General features: G+C 41.5%; 1 protein-coding gene across 10 annotated transcripts in view; it reads left to right on the top strand.

The window, feature by feature from the left end:
- The window catches only part of KATNIP (katanin interacting protein), a 181,443-nt gene that overhangs the window by 77,626 nt on the left and 86,574 nt on the right, over positions 1 to 17,243 (top strand). For 9 of the 10 annotated variants that reach the window (XR_012161174.2, XM_073362645.2, XM_073362649.2 and 6 more), the window contains 3 exons: positions 511 to 722; positions 7,076 to 7,188; positions 13,419 to 13,521. Coding sequence is in view for 9 of the 10 variants with exons in the window: in XM_073362645.2 (XP_073218746.1) it covers positions 511 to 722; positions 7,076 to 7,188; positions 13,419 to 13,521 (428 nt within the window). In the remaining variant the exon portion in view is untranslated. The remainder of the gene's footprint in view (positions 1 to 510; positions 723 to 7,075; positions 7,189 to 13,418; positions 13,522 to 17,243) is intronic. The other variant, XM_073362646.2, reaches the window with a different exon arrangement.

The following is a 17,243-nucleotide window of genomic DNA, read 5'->3' as shown; positions in this document are numbered from 1 at the left end:
AGCATGTGTAGCGGCAGCATGAGCATGGCTGAGCTGTGCCAAGTACAAACCTGTCGGAAACCAGTGGCTATGTATTCGGCACAGCTCAGCCGGGCCCATTCTGCCACTATGCATGCTACCACAGCCACACTGCATTGCATCTGATGAAGTGAGCTGTAGCTCACGAAAGCTTATGCTCAAATAAATTGGTTAGTCTCTAAGGTGCCACAAGTCCTCCTTTGCTTTTTGCGAATACAGACTAACACGGCTGCTACTCTGAAAACTGCTGTCTATATTCTTTTGTGATGTCATTTGTTCACTAGTTGCCCAGGGTAGAGAAGACCTGGAACTCTAAATTTAAAGCAAACATTAGCATCACCTATATGCTGTGCCTTACTTGGGCTGGGTTGCAAGCTGCCAGTTCAGCCCTTTGTTAATAACTAGACCAGATATTTCATGCTTGGGCTTTTACAGTATTTTATGCATGTATGAGATGATCAAAAAACATTTCTTGCTACTTTTTGATGTCAGGACCAGTAAGTCGACCAGAAAAGCCACTGTCAGCAACTCGAAGGAATGTGTGTGAGAAGAAGGATCCTGAGCAATCTGCTTCTGCTGTCATTAAAGCTATGCAAGTTGAAAATGAGATCTTGCAAAGAGAGATGCTTTGCAGAAGGCTGGAGACTTCTACCAGCCATCAAATGGTATGCCAAAGTACTGACCTGGGACAAGAGAGATCCAAGGTGTTCACTAGCAAAAATTATTTCCTTTCCCTAAACATGAATAGGAATCTTATATAGTTTAGTACAGTGATACTCAGACCTCAGTGGTTCAGGAGCCAAATTGGCAATCAACATTACCCAAAAGAGTATTAGTATGAATTCATTGTTTCATTTACTATAGTAGTATATATTCATATTTAAATAGAATGGCAGGGGAAATATTTAGTTAATTTTTTATATATGTGGTATATAATGCTCACAGCAAAATGACTGACGAAGTATTATTATTTTATCAACTATTGTTGGTTAATAACATAGTAAAAGCATTCTGAGTGGTTAATAATTAAATCACACAGTGTTTTAATATCATATGCTGCAAAGAGCCGCATTAGGCACATTAAAGAGCCACTTGCGGCTCAGACGCCTCAGTCTGAGTATCACTGATTTAAAGCCTTACAAGGGTAGGTGGTGGGGTGAATCTTAACACTACATGAAATGGAATAGTGTGGTCATCCCATATGCACTTTCTGGGGATATTACCTTACAGCTCTTTCTTGATTTCAGAGAAGATCAGAAAAGAATGTGTTAACCATTTATGTGACTCTTCTTCCTAGAGATAGAAAGGATCCTTCTGGTTTCTGCCATTCCCTCCCTCAAAGTTAACACCCAAACAATTTGAAAAGCAGTCACATGACTTTCACTGCACACATTCACCAAGCACTTAGGGCCTGATCCTAGTTTCATTGAAGTCAATGGGAGCTTTTCATTTGCTTCAGAATTGGATCAGACCCTTCTTGGCTGGAATTCAGGACTGGGTCTGTTGGTGTTACAGAATCTCTTTCCAGGTTATGGGCTGCCAAATTCTCCAATCTCCTTTTTATTTTTTGTGATGTCTGTTGTTTTGTGGTTGAGAGAGAGAGTAGTTCCCTCTGCATATTCACAAATAACATGAACTTGCTATGTTTTATGAAAGTAAGGTAATACTTACTTAATAGGCATTGTCTTGGGACACAGAGTGGGATTTTCAAAAGCCCCCAGTCTCAGTGTTGGCCTAACTCTACTCTCAGGGAAGCAATTTACTTCCAGTAACTACTAACACTAAAGGCTTTGAAAATCCCACCTTCAACATGTAAATGTGCTACAGGGCAGAATTAAGGCATTAAAAAGAAAACAAACAAAAGATGGCATTTCATTTCCTGGGACTTTTAAATTCTACTGGCTCTGATTGCATGTGTAAATTCCATAGCCCAACTCCTTGCCTCAGATTCTGTGTACCTTTCAAAGCCTACAGGAGCCTCTCTCTATCTCTCTTACAAGGTCCTTAGGGTCCTTTTCCTGAGCTTCATCTGTCCCTAATTATTCACCTCATATTTGACCCACAGACTTTTCACCGCACAGCTAGGTTACCCATTTGTACATATATGTCACATTCTTAATGACAAGAACATGAAAAAAATCTAGTGCATGTCTGTGGTATGTCATTTAGCAGAGAAATATTTCTCCTGGAGGAGCAGTGCATGGCCTTGTTCCAGATGAAATAGGATTTGGTTTGACCAAGTTACAAGCCTTGAAGTCCAGGAGATATAGGTTCAGGTCTCCTGCTACTTTGGCTCCAGCCCCAGGCCCTTCAAGACTTGTGGGAAATGCCAAACAATCATTTTGAGGGGCCTGTTGAGGATGCAAACAGTTTCCATCTCTCCAGACCCAAATTCCCCCACTTTTGCAAATGGTCTGTCCCATTTCCTCAGTGCTTGGTACCAAGTTATTTCAGACCAGTAGGTCTCCAGTTTGTTTCTAAAATTCTTTCCCACCCTTCTTCCCCATCCCTCTTCGGAGACTACTCCCACGAGACAATCCTCCTCCAGGAGGTACAGTCTCTCCTTTGCTTGGGGGTCACAGAGGAGTTTCAACACTGTCTCAGATGGCAGGGGTTTTAATCCCTCTATTTCTTAATTCCAAAAGTGAAGAGGAGTCTCAGACCAATCTTAGATTTGCGTCAACTCAACAAATTCTTAAAAAATAAAGTTTTGCATTGTCACCCTAGCTCCTGTTATCCCCTCCCTGGATCCTGGTGCCACCCTTGCTTGACTTAACAGATGTCTATTTCCATGTGGCAATCAATCAAGCTCACAGGATGTACCTCAGATTTTTGGTAAATCAAAATCATTACCAGTTCATTGTGCTACCATCTGGCCTGTCAGCAGTTCTCAGGGTCTTTACAAAAGTTATGGCAGTAGTATCTGCATTCCTCAGAATATCTGGAGTTCAACTCTATCTGGATGACTGGCTTGTCAAGGGCCGATCCGGACTGCAGGTACAGTGTAGTGTATTCCTGATCCAGTTGACAGTCAATGCTTTGGGACTACTAGTCAACACAGAGAAGTCTTTCATCTCCTTGGTCCAGAGGATAGAGTTTATAGGGACTGTAACGGACTCAACTCAAGACAGAGCTTTTCTTCCAGACTCAAAGGTTCAAGCAATTTAATCAGTTGTCATAGGTATGAAAGCTCACCTGGTCACAACAGCACAAAAGTGTTTGAGGCTTCTGGGGCACATGGATTTCTGCACTTACCTGGTTCAGTGTGCCAGACTGCACCTCCGAGTTCTACAGGGTTGGCTGGCATAAGTCTACTTTCTGAGCTGTCATCATCTAGATTCGGTGGTGAACGTACGCTCTCATGTCCTCCCTTCCCTACATTTGTGAACAAGTCTAGCCAGTGTATGTGTAGATGTTCCCTTTGCCTGCCCACAGTCAACATGCACATTAGCTCTGGCTGTTAAGTTTGGCTGCTAGTTTGATTAAAGTACATCTTGTAACTATTTCACTGTTCCATCCTGAAGTGGATTTTTCTCTAATGACATGTCCATACATTTTTGAAAGGCCTAGTCAAATTGTATCTTCAGGTGCAAGATTCCCATTCCCCTGTGGGATCTAAACTTAGTGTTATCAAGACTTATGGGTGGCCTGTTTGAGCCTTTGGCTACTTGCACTCTACTGCATCTGTCAATAAAGAGAATTTTTGGTGACCATCACCTCAGCCAGAAGGGTAAGAGAGCTGCCTTCCTTAATGTCTGGGCTTCCCTATGTGATATTCTTTAGGGACAAGGTTTACCTGTATTCTCAACCAATGTTCGTCCCAAAGGTGGTGTAATCTTTCCATACGAACCGGCCAATTTATTTGCCTGCATTCTACCTGAAGCTGCATTCGAGCAGGGAAGAGGAGTGTTTCCGTACCCTGCATATCAGAAGAGCTCTGGCATTCTAACTGCACAGAACCAGGCACTTCCCTAAGTCTTCCCAACTGTTAGTAGAGGTGACAGACAGAACAAAAGGACAATTAGTCTCCATCCAAAGAATTTCTTCTTGGATAGCCTCCTATATACGCGTGTGCTATGACATGGCTAATGTCACCCTTGTGAGCAGAGTCACAGTTCATTCACTGAGGTCCCAATCTGCCTCAGTGGCTTTTATGGCACACGTTCCAATTGTGGACATTTGTAGAGTGGCAACCTGGTCCTCAGTCCACATGTTTGCCTCCCATTATGCTGTGACTCAAGACTCCAGAGACAATGCTAGAGTTGGATGAGTCGTTGTCCAATCCCACCTCTTGTTTTCACAGCTTGAGAGTCACCAAGAGTGGAATGCATATGTGCAATCACTTAAAGAAGAAAAACTAACCTGTTCAGTAACTGTTATTCTTTGGGATGTGTCACATGTGTCCATTCCATGACCCACCCTCCTGCCCCTCAACATGGGAGTTCTAGCAAGAAGGAACTGAGGGGAGCTAGGGGTGGCTCTGCCATTTACATGTCCATGCGCTGGTGCATGGCAGCAGAGGGCATTTGAACGTCCCAGTGGGTACTGCTGAGGGGAAAAGTTTCTGACATCCCTGCGCTGGACACACACATACTGAGAATGGAATGGACATGCGCAACATATCTCAAAAAAGAACAGTTACTGAGCAGGTTAGTAACTGTTTTTTCCAGGACCCGATGAAACACATGGTGTAAACCTCAGTCATACCCCTGAAAGTGGTCCAAGAGAAGCAGCGCAAAGAAATTTTTCATATTTTCGTAATACAGAGATTTATCATGGTCATTAATGAAAGTTTACTAGAGCCCTCAAGAATCATCTGTGTACACCTCCATCCATCCCTTTGTGAATCTGTGACCTGTGATGAATAAAATGTGACAGCCATCTTAAACCAGTATGTTGCTTAATATTAACAATAGGAGCAACATTTAGAGAAAAAGGATTTTAAAACAGTCAACATGTGTGTCTTTCTTACCTAAAGCCTTATCATTCTGTGAGGGTGTCCTAAGCAGACCTAGCTTCTTCAGATACCCAAATAGGTGTCTGTGTTAGTTTGAACAGCTCTCCCAACAATTACCTGGAATTTCCCCCCTGGAAAAGAGAGCCTCATTTTATCCAGCTAGAGTTCCTTTGGGCTTGCCAGTTGACAGGCTTTTGGCTCTGCTTGTCCAAACCAATTCAGCAGGCTCCACAGGAGGTTGAGGCAGACTCCTCAGAGCCAAGGGCTCACCCATTGTCCTACAATAACCCTCTAATATTCACTATAGGGTAGCTTATCTTGAGCTGTTGTTTCCTTTCTGTTTATTTTCTTACAGCTTACTATTAAACTAAACCAATATATTCACATAGTAAACATCTCAATAACCAGGTCAACATATAGTAGTTATAAATAATTACAGAACAGCTGACCATCTGTCACACTAGTAACAGCTGTTCTCTGAAATCTGTGTGATGTGATGGATCAGAGCTCACTCTTCCTTCAGCATTTAAAGATTATGTAATCTTTTGTACTTTGTACAATTGTGATAAATATGGGAATCTTCTTATGAAGAACCGGGGAGATATTTGCATTTTTTAATGAATGTCCTGTGTACCTCAGTGCTTGATATTGTCCGGTAGGACTGCATTAAGTTGAATCAAAGAAAGCTGTTAGGTGAAAACAAGCAGGAAATGAATGACAGTCACAAGGTTCCTCCAAAGAGAATACCAACTCTCCTTAAGAAAATAATGTGGGAACTATTAATTGGAAAATGCCCACCTGCCTGTTTTCAGCCAGGCTAGCAGATTTATTTTTCCGCAGCCTGAGCCTAGAATCAAAGGAACATTAAACCATTAAAGACTTCTTCCTAGAGAGGAAGGAAGGGGTGTGTGGGCATCAGCGGCCTGGGGGACATGCTGCAGGGAGAGAGAGGCAGAAAATGGTGCATAGCATGGCTGTCTCTTGCAACCCAGAAGTAGGGGGCCTGGACTGAGTGGAACTTATGGGAAACTTTCAAGAAAAGGGTAAGAGTTAGGTAAGACCCAGGCAAATAGACCTTTTGTTGTTTTATCCCTTTCTGCTTTCTATCTATATCTGGGTGTGTAAACAATGTTTGTTTTGAAGAAATCAGTTTTGAGTCACTTTAATTAACCATGGTTCACAAGTCTCCCAAGTTTCAGAGTGATAGCCGTGTTAGTCTGTATCAGCAAAAAGAATCAGGAGTACTTGTGGCACCTTAGAGGCTAACAAATTTATTTGAGCATAAGCTTATGCTCAAATGAATTTGTTAGTCTCTAAGGTGCCATAAGTCTCCCAAGAGAATTTTTCTTGCAGGTTCCAAATACAGTTGGGACTGTCACATTATAATGGTTGGGAAATAAGGGGGACTGCAATCCACAGATTCAATCCAAGAGTGGTTGAGCCTTGGAGTTCTGCCTTTGACAGACGTGAACGAAGCCAAGTCTGTCACCAGAAGGGTGCACTCAATTGGGCCTTCAAAGGGATCTAAAAAGCAGATTGCACTGTAACCATGACAGTTTTTATCATCTATTGTGAAAGGAGCAGGTGATTTTAGCATCAGGCCCCACCAGTGACTTTAGGCCTTTGAATTTGAGGAGTTTCTGCCCTGTTCACATGCAGGATCATGAGACAAGGGCAGTGCTCTTTCTTTCAAAGTATTATCAGCAGAGGACTGCCATTGCAGGGATGTAATTTCTTATTTTCATGAAAGCACATTGAAGTGGCGCAAGCTGAAAGTGGGAAGGAAATTGCATTTTCGCTCTTTCATGTATGCTTTAAATCTCATATTAATAAATTATTTTAAAGGGTGGTATGAAATCCTTTTACATTATTTTCACCTGCCTTACATGTAAAGGACCAGATTCTAATCTCAGCTATAACAGTGTAAATCCACAGTAATTCCATTAAATTCAACGGAAATAGGTTGGATTTACATTAGTTTAGCTAAAATCAGAATTTGGCCATACTCTCATTCATTTCAGAGACACAAACCACAGCTCATATTGTTTTATGTGCGTAGGGAATAGTGTATATAAAATTTGTTAATTTTTTCTTACATAGCTGCCTTCTGTTTCAATTTCATCTATTTCTGCAACAACTGAGCCTTCAGAAAAACAACAGGAAACAACTGTAGTCACAGAAGCCATTGAAAGAATTGGCCATTTGGGAAGCAGGTAACTATATTAGTTTATTTAAGAGTGATTTCCTTAATGTGACTGGATTATTGATATCATATATTGTGGTTCTCTGGTTTTATCCTTTCTCGTGATTATTTCTAGAAGCATGTAATTTCTGCTCTGTGTAATGGGATAAATCTTACCAACAACATATTTTTCTAGATGTTCCTTCCTGTGTCCCATATTTTGTCTCTACCCTGTAAAAGGCAGGATGACCTGCATCTTGGTTATGTACAGGGGAGAGGCTGAAAATATTGGTCTTCTAAGTTCAACAGACTTTTCTGCTACAGTCCAGGTGAGAGTGGGTGTGTGATGGGATTTATCAATCCTGCACCAACAAGGCAAGGGTTAAGGAGCCACTCTGGACACGGGAAGCCACGCCCCCTCGCCTTTGCTAGGCATGTTTCCAGTTGTGGGAGCATTCAAAGAGGAAGTAGCTCAGCAGTGGAGGAGATTCCAGAGACAGACTAGAGAGGAGCACAGGAAGGCCCGATTTTGCAAAACTGTTCATCCTCCAAATGGATTCCTCCAAGGTGGGCCTCAGGGCCATATTGTCTGAGGAGGTAGATGTCAAAGAACATCCAGTACTGTAGGTAAGCAGGAAGCTGTTCCCCTGGGGAACCAAATACTTGACAGTTGAGAAGGAGGTGCAAGCAGAATAAAGTTCAGACAGTAATATATATATATATATATATATATATATATATATATATATATATATATTTGGTCCTATAATAGGAGAAAAGTCACAAAGCTGAAAACAGTTATGAGCTAAATCAACTGGGAGGAAGAATTTAACAAAGAAAAATGTGACTGATAATTGGGACTCATTTAAGAGCACCTTACTAGATGCCCAAACAGCCACAAAGAAGGCTGTGCTGGTTAACAAAACAACCTGGTTTAGAGGAGACGTGATGGCAGCTATTATTATATACTTACTGAATATTTTATATATCTATAGATGGATATAGATATCTTTATATAAATTGAAAATATAGGTATATCGTGTGGCAAGGCACCTCTTTTCTCTTGCTAGCCTTAGCGCTTCCCCCTCAGGTGATGGTGGGCCTGGGGTAATCAGCCCCACTCAGGCAGGGTTTGCCTTCCCCCTTCTGTGCTCCCTTGGTTGTATTTTCAGGGTAGGCCTGAGGGTCGGCCTAAGGGTGATCCTCCACCAAAGAAACAGTCTCATGAACAAAAACCCATGAGGGTACCTTTCTCTACCCCCCTCGCTGGGGCAAGGTGTCATCCTGTTGGTTGCTCTGGAGCATCAGTCCTTCCCCTAGCAGGCACTCAGTTTTGGCTGTCTCCCTATGGGAAGGAACACAAGCTCTCATCCTGGAGCAGTTTATTTCCCTGTTGCCACTAGGCTGGCAGCAGCTTGTCTGTCTGTCTGTCTGTCTGTCTGTCTGTCTGTCTGTCTGTCTGTCTGTCTTTCTTTCTTTCTTTCTTTCTTTCTTTCTTTCTTTCTTTCTTTCTTTCTTTCTTTCTTTCTTTCTTTCTTTCTTTCTTTCTTTCTTTCTTTCTTTCTTTCTTTCTCTCTCTCTCTCTCTCTCTCTCTCTCTCTCTCTCTCTCTCTCTCTCTCTCTCTCTCTCTCTCTCTCTCTCTCTCTCTCTCTCTCTCTCTCTCTCTCTCCCTCCCTCCCTCCCTCCCTCCCTCCCTATCCTCAGAGGAGGGGTTTTTAAAGGCCTCAGGCAGCCCTTAATTGGATTCCAGTGTCCGTAATTGACCTGAGGTAACCATTTCTCAGCTTGTAGGGAAAAGGGCTTTTAACATTCTAGGGATAATATATTGGCCTTCCAGGACCCTCTTGCAGCCGTCTGGCCTGACTTTGTCACAACAGATATCTATCTATCTATCTAGAACAAATTCAAGAAGGGGGAAGCTGAAAGAAAGGAATATGAATCAGAAGTTAGGAATTGTAGAAAATTGATAAGGGAAGTCAAAGGACACAAAGAGAAATCTATGGCCAGCAAAGTTAGACAATAAAAAGGAGTTTTTTCAATATATTAGGTACAAAAAGAATCCTGAAAATTGTATTAGTCCACTACTTGATGAAAATGATAGAATTATCAATAATAATGCAGAAAAGGCAGAAGTGTTCAATAAATATTTCTGTTCTGTATTGGGAAAACATTAGGTGACATAGTCTCATCATATCGTGATGATAACACTCTTTCCATTCCACTAGTGTCTCTGGAGGTTGTTATACAGAAGCTACTAAAGTTAGACATTTTTAAATCAACAGGTCCAGGTAACTTGCATTCAAGAGTTTTAAAACAGCTGCCTGAGGAGCTCGCTGAACCATTTATGTTGATTTTCAATAACTCTTGGAGCACTGGGAAGTTTCAGAAGACTAGAAGACAGCTATTGTTGTGCCAATTTTTTAAAAAAGTCAATGGGATGACAGGGATAATTATACCCCTGTCAGTCTTACATTGATCCTGGGTAATGGAGCAGCTGATATGGGACTCCCATTAATAAACAATTAGAGGAGAGTTATGTAATTAATGCCAATCAACATGGATTTATGGAAAATAGCTCCTTTCTAACTTGATATCTTTTTTTATGAGTTTTACTAGTTTAGCTGATACAGGTAACCATGTTGATGTAATAGACTTTTGTAAGGTGTATGACTTGGTACTGCATAACATTTTGATTAAAAATCTAGAATGATATAAAATTAACATGGCACACATTAAATGCATGAAAAACTGGCTAATTGATAGGTCTAAAAAGGTAATTGTAAATGGGGAATCATCATACAGCCGGGTCTCATAGGGATCAGTTCTTGTCTCCATGCTAGTCAACATTTGTATCAATGTTCTGGAAGGAAACATAAAATCATCAGTGATAAAGTTTGTAGATGACACAAAAAAATGGAAAAGAGGTAAATAATGAAGAGGACAGGTCACTGATACAGAATAATCTGGATTGCTTGGTAAACTGGGCACAAACAAACAGTATGCATTTAATACAGCTAAATGTAAATGTGTACTGTGACGGGTTCAGTCACAGAGACCCCCTTGGACTGTCACCTGATGTGCTGAAACTACCTCTGAGCCCATTTTCTTTGCCAGCTTGGGACTCCAGAACCCTGTCTTGTTGAGCCAGACTTGCTAGCCTGCTGCAACATAGACCCATGGTCTGAACCACGCCCCCAAAGCTGCAGACTTAAGTGAAAACAGCTCAGCAAGTACTCTTGTCTCCAGCACCCAGACACCCAGCTCCCAATGGGATCCAAACCCCAAATAAATCCTTTTTACTCTGTATAAAGCTTATACAGGCAAAACTCATAAATTATCTGCCCTCTATAACACTGATAGAGAGATATGCACAGCTGTTTGCTCCCCCAGATATTAATCACTTACTCTGGGTTAATTAATAAACAAAAGTGATTTTATTAAGTATAAAAGTAGGATTTAAGTGGTTTCAAGTAATAACAGACAGAACAAAGTAAGTTACCAAGCGAAATAAAACAAAACACGCAAGTCTAAGTCTAATATATTAAAAAACTGAATAAAGGTAAATCTCACTCTCAGAGATGTTCCAATAAGCTTCTTTCACAGACTAGATTCCTTTCTAGTCTGGGCCCAATCCTTTCCCCCGGTGCAGCACTTGTTAGTTCCAGCTCAGGTGGTAACTAGGGGATTTCTCATGACTGGCAGCCCCCTTTGTTCTTTTCCACCCCCTTTTATAGCTTTGGCCCAAGGCGGGAATCTTTTTTCTCTCTAGGTCCCCACCCTTCCTTCTAAATGGAAAAGCACCAGGTTTAAGATGGATTCCAGTTCAGGTGACATGATCACATGTCACTGTAAGATCTCCTTCTTTATTACCTAGTAGCTGGAAGACAGGTACACAGGAAGACTTGCAGGTAAACAAACCTATTCACAGTTCATTAATTCTAAAGCACCCTTAATGGCTTCCACTTAACATGTTTACATCAGTAATAAAGTTTATATCTTATTCTCCTAACTCCAGACATAGAAATAATACATACAAACAAATAGGATGAACACACTCGGTAGATCATAAGCTTTGTAATGATACCTTACAAGAGACCTTTTGCATAAAGCATATTCCAGTTACATTATTTTCACACTCATTAGCATATTTCCTTAAAACATATGGAGTGCAACGTCACATGTACATTTAGGAACATAGGACATACTTACAGGATGGGGGACTCTATCCTAGGAAGCAGTGACTCTGAAAAAGATTTGGGGATTGTCATAAATATAAAGGGAAGGGTAACCACCTTTCTGTATACAGTGCTATAAAATCCCTCCTGGCCAGAGGCAAAACCCTTTCACCTGTAAAGGGTTAAGAAGCTAAAATAACCTTGCTGGCACCTGATCCAAAATGACCAATGAGGGGACAGGATACTTTCAAATCTGGAGAGGGGGAGAACAAAGGGTTTGTCTGTCTGTGTGATGCTTTTGCCAGGAACAGATCAGGAATGCAGCCTTACAACTCCTGTAAAGTTAGTAAGTAATCTAGCTAGAACATGCATTAGATTTCCTTTTGTTTAATGGGTGGTAAAGCTGTGCTGGATGGAATGTATATTCCTGTGTTTGTGTCTTTTTGTAACTTAAGGTTTTGCATAGAGGGATTCTCTATGTTTTGAATCTGATTACCCTGTAAGGTATTTACCATCCTGATTTTACAGAGGTGATTCTTTTACCTTTTCTTTAATTAAAATTCTTCTTTTAAGATCCTGATTGCTTTTTCATTGTTCTTAAGATCCAAGGGTTTGGGTCTGTGTTCACCTGTACATATTGGTGAGGATTCTTATCAAGCCTTCCCCAGGAAAGGGGGTGTAGGACTTGGGGGGATATTTTGGGGGAAGACGTCTCCAAGTGGTCTCTTTCCCTGTTCTTTGTTTAAAACGCTTGGTGGTGGCAGCATACTGTTCAAGGACAAGGCAAAGTTTGTACCTTGGGGAAATTTTTAACCTAAGTTGGTAAGAATAAGCTTAGGGGGGTCTTTCATGCAGGTCCCCACATCTGTACCCTAGAGTTCAGAGTGGGAAAGGAACCTTGACAGGGATCATGATGGATAATCATCTGAACATGAGCTCCCTGTGCGATATTATGGCCAAAACAGCCAGTGTGATTCTCAGATGCATAAATAGGGGAATCTCAAGCAGGAGTAGAGAAGTTATTTTATCTCTGTATTTGGCATTGGTGCAACCACTGCTGGAACACTTTGTCCAGTTCTGGTGCTCATAATTCATGAAGTATTTTAATACATTGGAGAGGGTTCAGAGGAGAGCAATGAGAAGGATTAGAAAATATGCCTTATAGTGATAGACTCAAGGAGCTCAATCTGTTTAACTTATCAAAGAGAAGGTTAAAGGGTGACCTGATTACAGTATATAAGTATCTACATAGGGGGAAATATTTAAATAATGGGCTCTTCAATCTAGCAGAGAAAGGTATAACATGAAGTTGAAGCTAGACAAATTCAGATAGGAAATAAGGCTTGTTATACAGGAGGTCAGACTAGATGGTCACAGTGGTCCCTTTTGTCCTTCATATCTATGAATCTATAGCACAGGCCAGAGAACGTCCCTGAAATAATTCCTAGAGACTATCTTTTAGAAAGCATCCAATCTTGTTTTTAAAAATTATCAGTGATGGAGAATCCCCCACAGCCCTTGTTCAGTTGTTCCAATGGTTAATTACTCTCACTGTTAAAATGTACACCTTATTTCCACTCTGAATTTGTGTAGCTTCAACTTCCAGCCATTAGATTGTGTTATACCTTTCTTTGCTAGATTGAATAGCCCACTATTAAATATTTGTTCCCCATATAGATACTTACATGTATGTTAAAGAGCCCTCTGGTATCAAATATCTTCTTTTGTGTAGGTAGTTATAAACTGTGATTAAACTTCACCTTCTCTGAATACGTTCTTAAGAAAAATCCTTTATCTAAAATAGCATATCTTGCAAAGCAAGTACATGGGAAATAAAGAAAGAAAAATGCTGCTGCAGTTGATACGGGGGCAGAAATAATCAGTGTTTGCATTGCTTTTTAGGTACATCTTTGTCTGAATTTCATGGGCTTCTAATAGGGTTTTTTAAATAACTGTAATGTCCTGCATGAGTTAGGTGGGTTTTTTTTTCATTCTGAGTTTTCTTCACCTTTACTCTAACTCAGTATTTTTTTTCCAAGTAAAAAGTTCAGAAACAAAATTCCTAAGAGTTTAACTATGTTTCAGGCAACAGAGGAAACTTTTGAAACTCCTGCAGGAAATTGAGAGCTGTTCTAGCTGCCACAGTCATGAAGTCCTACCTACTGAGGAACCGGAGCCAGATTCTGTGGTGAGAAATAAGGCTTGTACAGATAGGTGCAATAATCACAGCTTTGTAACTATTCTCTCATCAAGATCTTATCAAAAACCAAAATGCAAAAGTGGTACTTTGAATGACTTGTGGCCTTGTGGGAGAGGGCACAGGAAACATGACTTCAACATGTCTCAGGGAGCAGGCACAGCTATGGGCATGGGCTTCCTTGGACTACTGAATTGCCAGGGTCTCACTCTCTTGCAGTGAGAAGGGGTCATATGGGTCCTGCTGGTCATATATGTTTGGAAAATGTAGTTGTATAGTGGCACAATGAACTCTTTTTTTCAAAGTCACTTGCAACTCTTGCTCCATAGACACACCCAGCAGGAAGTAAGTTCAGACTGTGCAAGTGATTGGAGTCTTGATTTACCTCTGTGGTTTCCATATATTCCATACCTGAAAACTTGCTGTCTTTCAGATGATGATTGGTCAGAGAGAGGGTATGTGTGTGTATTATAGGTAGAACTCCTACCAACAGCTATAGTTAGGGTTACCTAACTATACTCTTTGTCAAATTTTAACTGTTCAGGCTGAAATTTTCTTAAATTCTTTTAAGAAAGTTTAACCAAAAATAGCTCAACCATTTCTTTAGGGAAAATTAGCTAGTTTTGCCACCGCCTCATACACCTATGTTGCGAGGCAGGCAAGTATCATTCCTCCTTTATTTTACAGATGGAGTAACTGAAAGGTTGCAAAGGTCAGTTCTGGCTGAACTAGGAATTGAACTCAGTCAATAGATTCTACGATGCTTTCCGGAAGCTGAGTGGAAAAGGTGCCACCTGGAGGGAAAGGGGGTAAAGGATACTGCGCGGGCTGGCCGCCACTTCCTGCAGCTCCCATTGGCCAGGAACGGTGAACCATGGCCACTGGGAGCTGCGGGCAGCTATGCCTGCAGATGGTCAGTGTAAACAAACTTTCTTGTGGCCCGCCAGCGGATTACCCTGACGGGCCGCAGGTTGCCCACCACTGGAATAGATAGTTAATTTAGGTGAGAGGGCTGTTTTCCCTCTCTGTTTCTCCATGAGACTTGTCTTCTCCTGATGAGGTGTGCCTAGTTTGCCAGGCTTGAAACGCTGCCTCTTTTCCCAGGAGGCTATATTGATGGACATTCCAACTGTGTCCGTTGCTTGTGGGAGTCCCACATCTTCCAGAAGTGTTCTTTTTGTTTAGCTCTTAAGTTCAGGGCTAGGAAGAACAGGGAAATAAAGCTCAGACTGTTGGTGATGGAACGTTCCCTGCAACCACCCTCTGAGCCAGGTCAGAAGACATCCCGTATACATCTGTCCCTGGACAGATCCAGCGCCACGTCAACCTTGGGGCACACGTCTGCTAAGAAAGGGGAACCTTTGGAGCATGCAGGGAAGACTCCCAAAAAGTTAAGCATGGACCCTGTATCTGAGGAGCCAGCTCCGAAAAAGACCAGTTCCCCACTGAGAAAGGAACAGCAGTGGGTAGGAGAATGGACATCAAGAGGAAAAACAGTGCCGATACCAATGAAGCTAGCAGTCAGGTAGGCGATACTGGCTGTAGAATGACTGTCCTCAATAGGGTGAGGAATGTAGGCAAAGCCAAGCAGAAACAACTAAGACGTTTGTACACCAATGCAAGGAGCCTGGGCAACAAAATGGAGAAACTAGAACTACTGGTGCAGGAAGTGAAATCAGCTATTATAGGGATAACAGAAACATGATGTAATAGAAGTCATGAGTGGAGTACAGGGATTGAAGGGTATGTACTGTTCAGGAAAGACAGAAATAAAAGTAAAGGTGGTGGATTGTAGCATTGTATATTAATGATGAGGTAGACTGTAAAGAAATTAGGAATGGATAAAACAGAGTCTGTTTCGGTCAAAATCACTTTGGGAAAGAAAGCTACTAGAGGTTCTCTTGGGATAGTGCTTGGGGTATGCTACAGACTCCAGGATCAGATTTGGGTCTAGCTAGGGACCTCTTTAACGTTCACACGTTCCCATTGTCTTTGTCTCTAAAAACTGATTTGGGCTTGCTTTTCTTAACCTTAGGGCAAATTATTACAATGTTATAGAATCTTGTGACTTTACATACAACACGGATACACACATTTTTACCAAAGCAATAACATTCAGCAGATTATGACATTTCAAATGATACCTAACAAGGCATACTTTGTACAAAATTTATCATAGTTTTGTAAAAGTGGTGAACACAGTAGTATAGACTGTCACATACTAAGGACCAGGGGCTTTCCTCCTCCCTTCTACTCCAACAGAAGTCCCACTCAAACTCCCCTGTTTACGGTTCTGTTTGCTGGCTCCCATGCCTCACCCTCCATAATTCCTCCCTTAGATCTCCAGGACTGGTTCTTGGCTCTTGACCTGCAAGAGGCCTGTTTCCACTTATCTATTCATCCAGCACAGGAAATACCTCAGATTCCTTGTAGAAACATCTGATTACCAGTATAGAGTCCTGCCCTTTGGTCTTTCCACAATACTGAGGGTATTCACCAAGTACTTGGCATTCATGGCGGCTCACCTAAGGAGACAAGGAAACCAAGTCTACCTATACCTCAGAGACTAGCTGATTCGAGGAGATCATCCAACAGGTGACCAACTCAATTCAAGTAACCTTATAGCTCTTCACCTCACTGGGACTCAAAACCAACAGATAAAACTCCACAGTGATTCCAACTCAAAGCATAGAGTTCAGAGGAGCAGTGTTAGACTCCAGGTCAGTGAGAGCTTACCTTCCATAGGAAGAGTTCCAGATAACAGTAAGTCTCATCAACCACCTTGAAGATCATTCAAAAATATCAGTAAGAGTATGCCTTAGACTGCTGGGATTCATGGACTCATGCACCTGTGTTATGCAGTTTGCAGACTTCATCTATGCTCCATAAAAGGATGGTTGAAATTAGTATCTATCCAGCAGACACCATGTGGACATGCTGTACAAGGTCCCACAAGAAGTCTTCATTAAACTGGTGGAAAAACCTCTTCATGGGTACAGTGGAGTATCCTTCTCTACACCTCTATCTACAAAGACTTTGGTAACAGTCACCTTTCACTCAGGGACAGGGTGGCAGAAAGTCTGTTTGTATGGGAACCTCCAGCTGTTCTGTTGGCAATATGTAGATTTCTTGCTCACACCCTTCTTCCTGTAAAAGAATGGCTGTTTAACCAGGGATAGTCCATTTGATTGTGTTGACACCTGGTTGAGGTGTTGGCTAGCATGTCTGGGGAACTTGTTTGAAGCTATTTTCCCAGACTTGGAGCATGTCTTCTATAGTAAAATTTTATAACTTTACATACAGTGCTATCACACATATTTTACCAGGATGATAATGTTCAGCAAATTATGAATTTTCAAATGATACCTCACAAGGCATACTTTGTACAAAATGTATCATAGTCTTGTAAAAAGGGTGAATATAAGGGTAGGGATCTCACACCATTACATCAGCTTGAAGGGCAGGAGATATTCCGGCCCTCATGGCAGGTTTGCCTTCTGCATTATTTAATAAGGACAACATCATCCTCAGGTCTCAACCCAATTCCCTACCCAAAATTGTTTCAGAGTTCCATGCACGCCAATTTATTCATTTCCCAGTTTTCTTTCCCGAGACTTGCTCAACCTTGGGGGAAGCTAAACTTCACATACTTGATGTAGTACTGACATGACAACAACTACTCAGAAACGTATTGGGGCTCTATGTGTCCTTTG

This window comes from Lepidochelys kempii, chromosome 10, assembly GCF_965140285.1.
Source record: "Lepidochelys kempii isolate rLepKem1 chromosome 10, rLepKem1.hap1, whole genome shotgun sequence".
Classification (NCBI taxonomy): domain Eukaryota; kingdom Metazoa; phylum Chordata; order Testudines; family Cheloniidae; genus Lepidochelys; species Lepidochelys kempii.
This window is presented reverse-complemented; position numbering and strand designations above follow the sequence as displayed.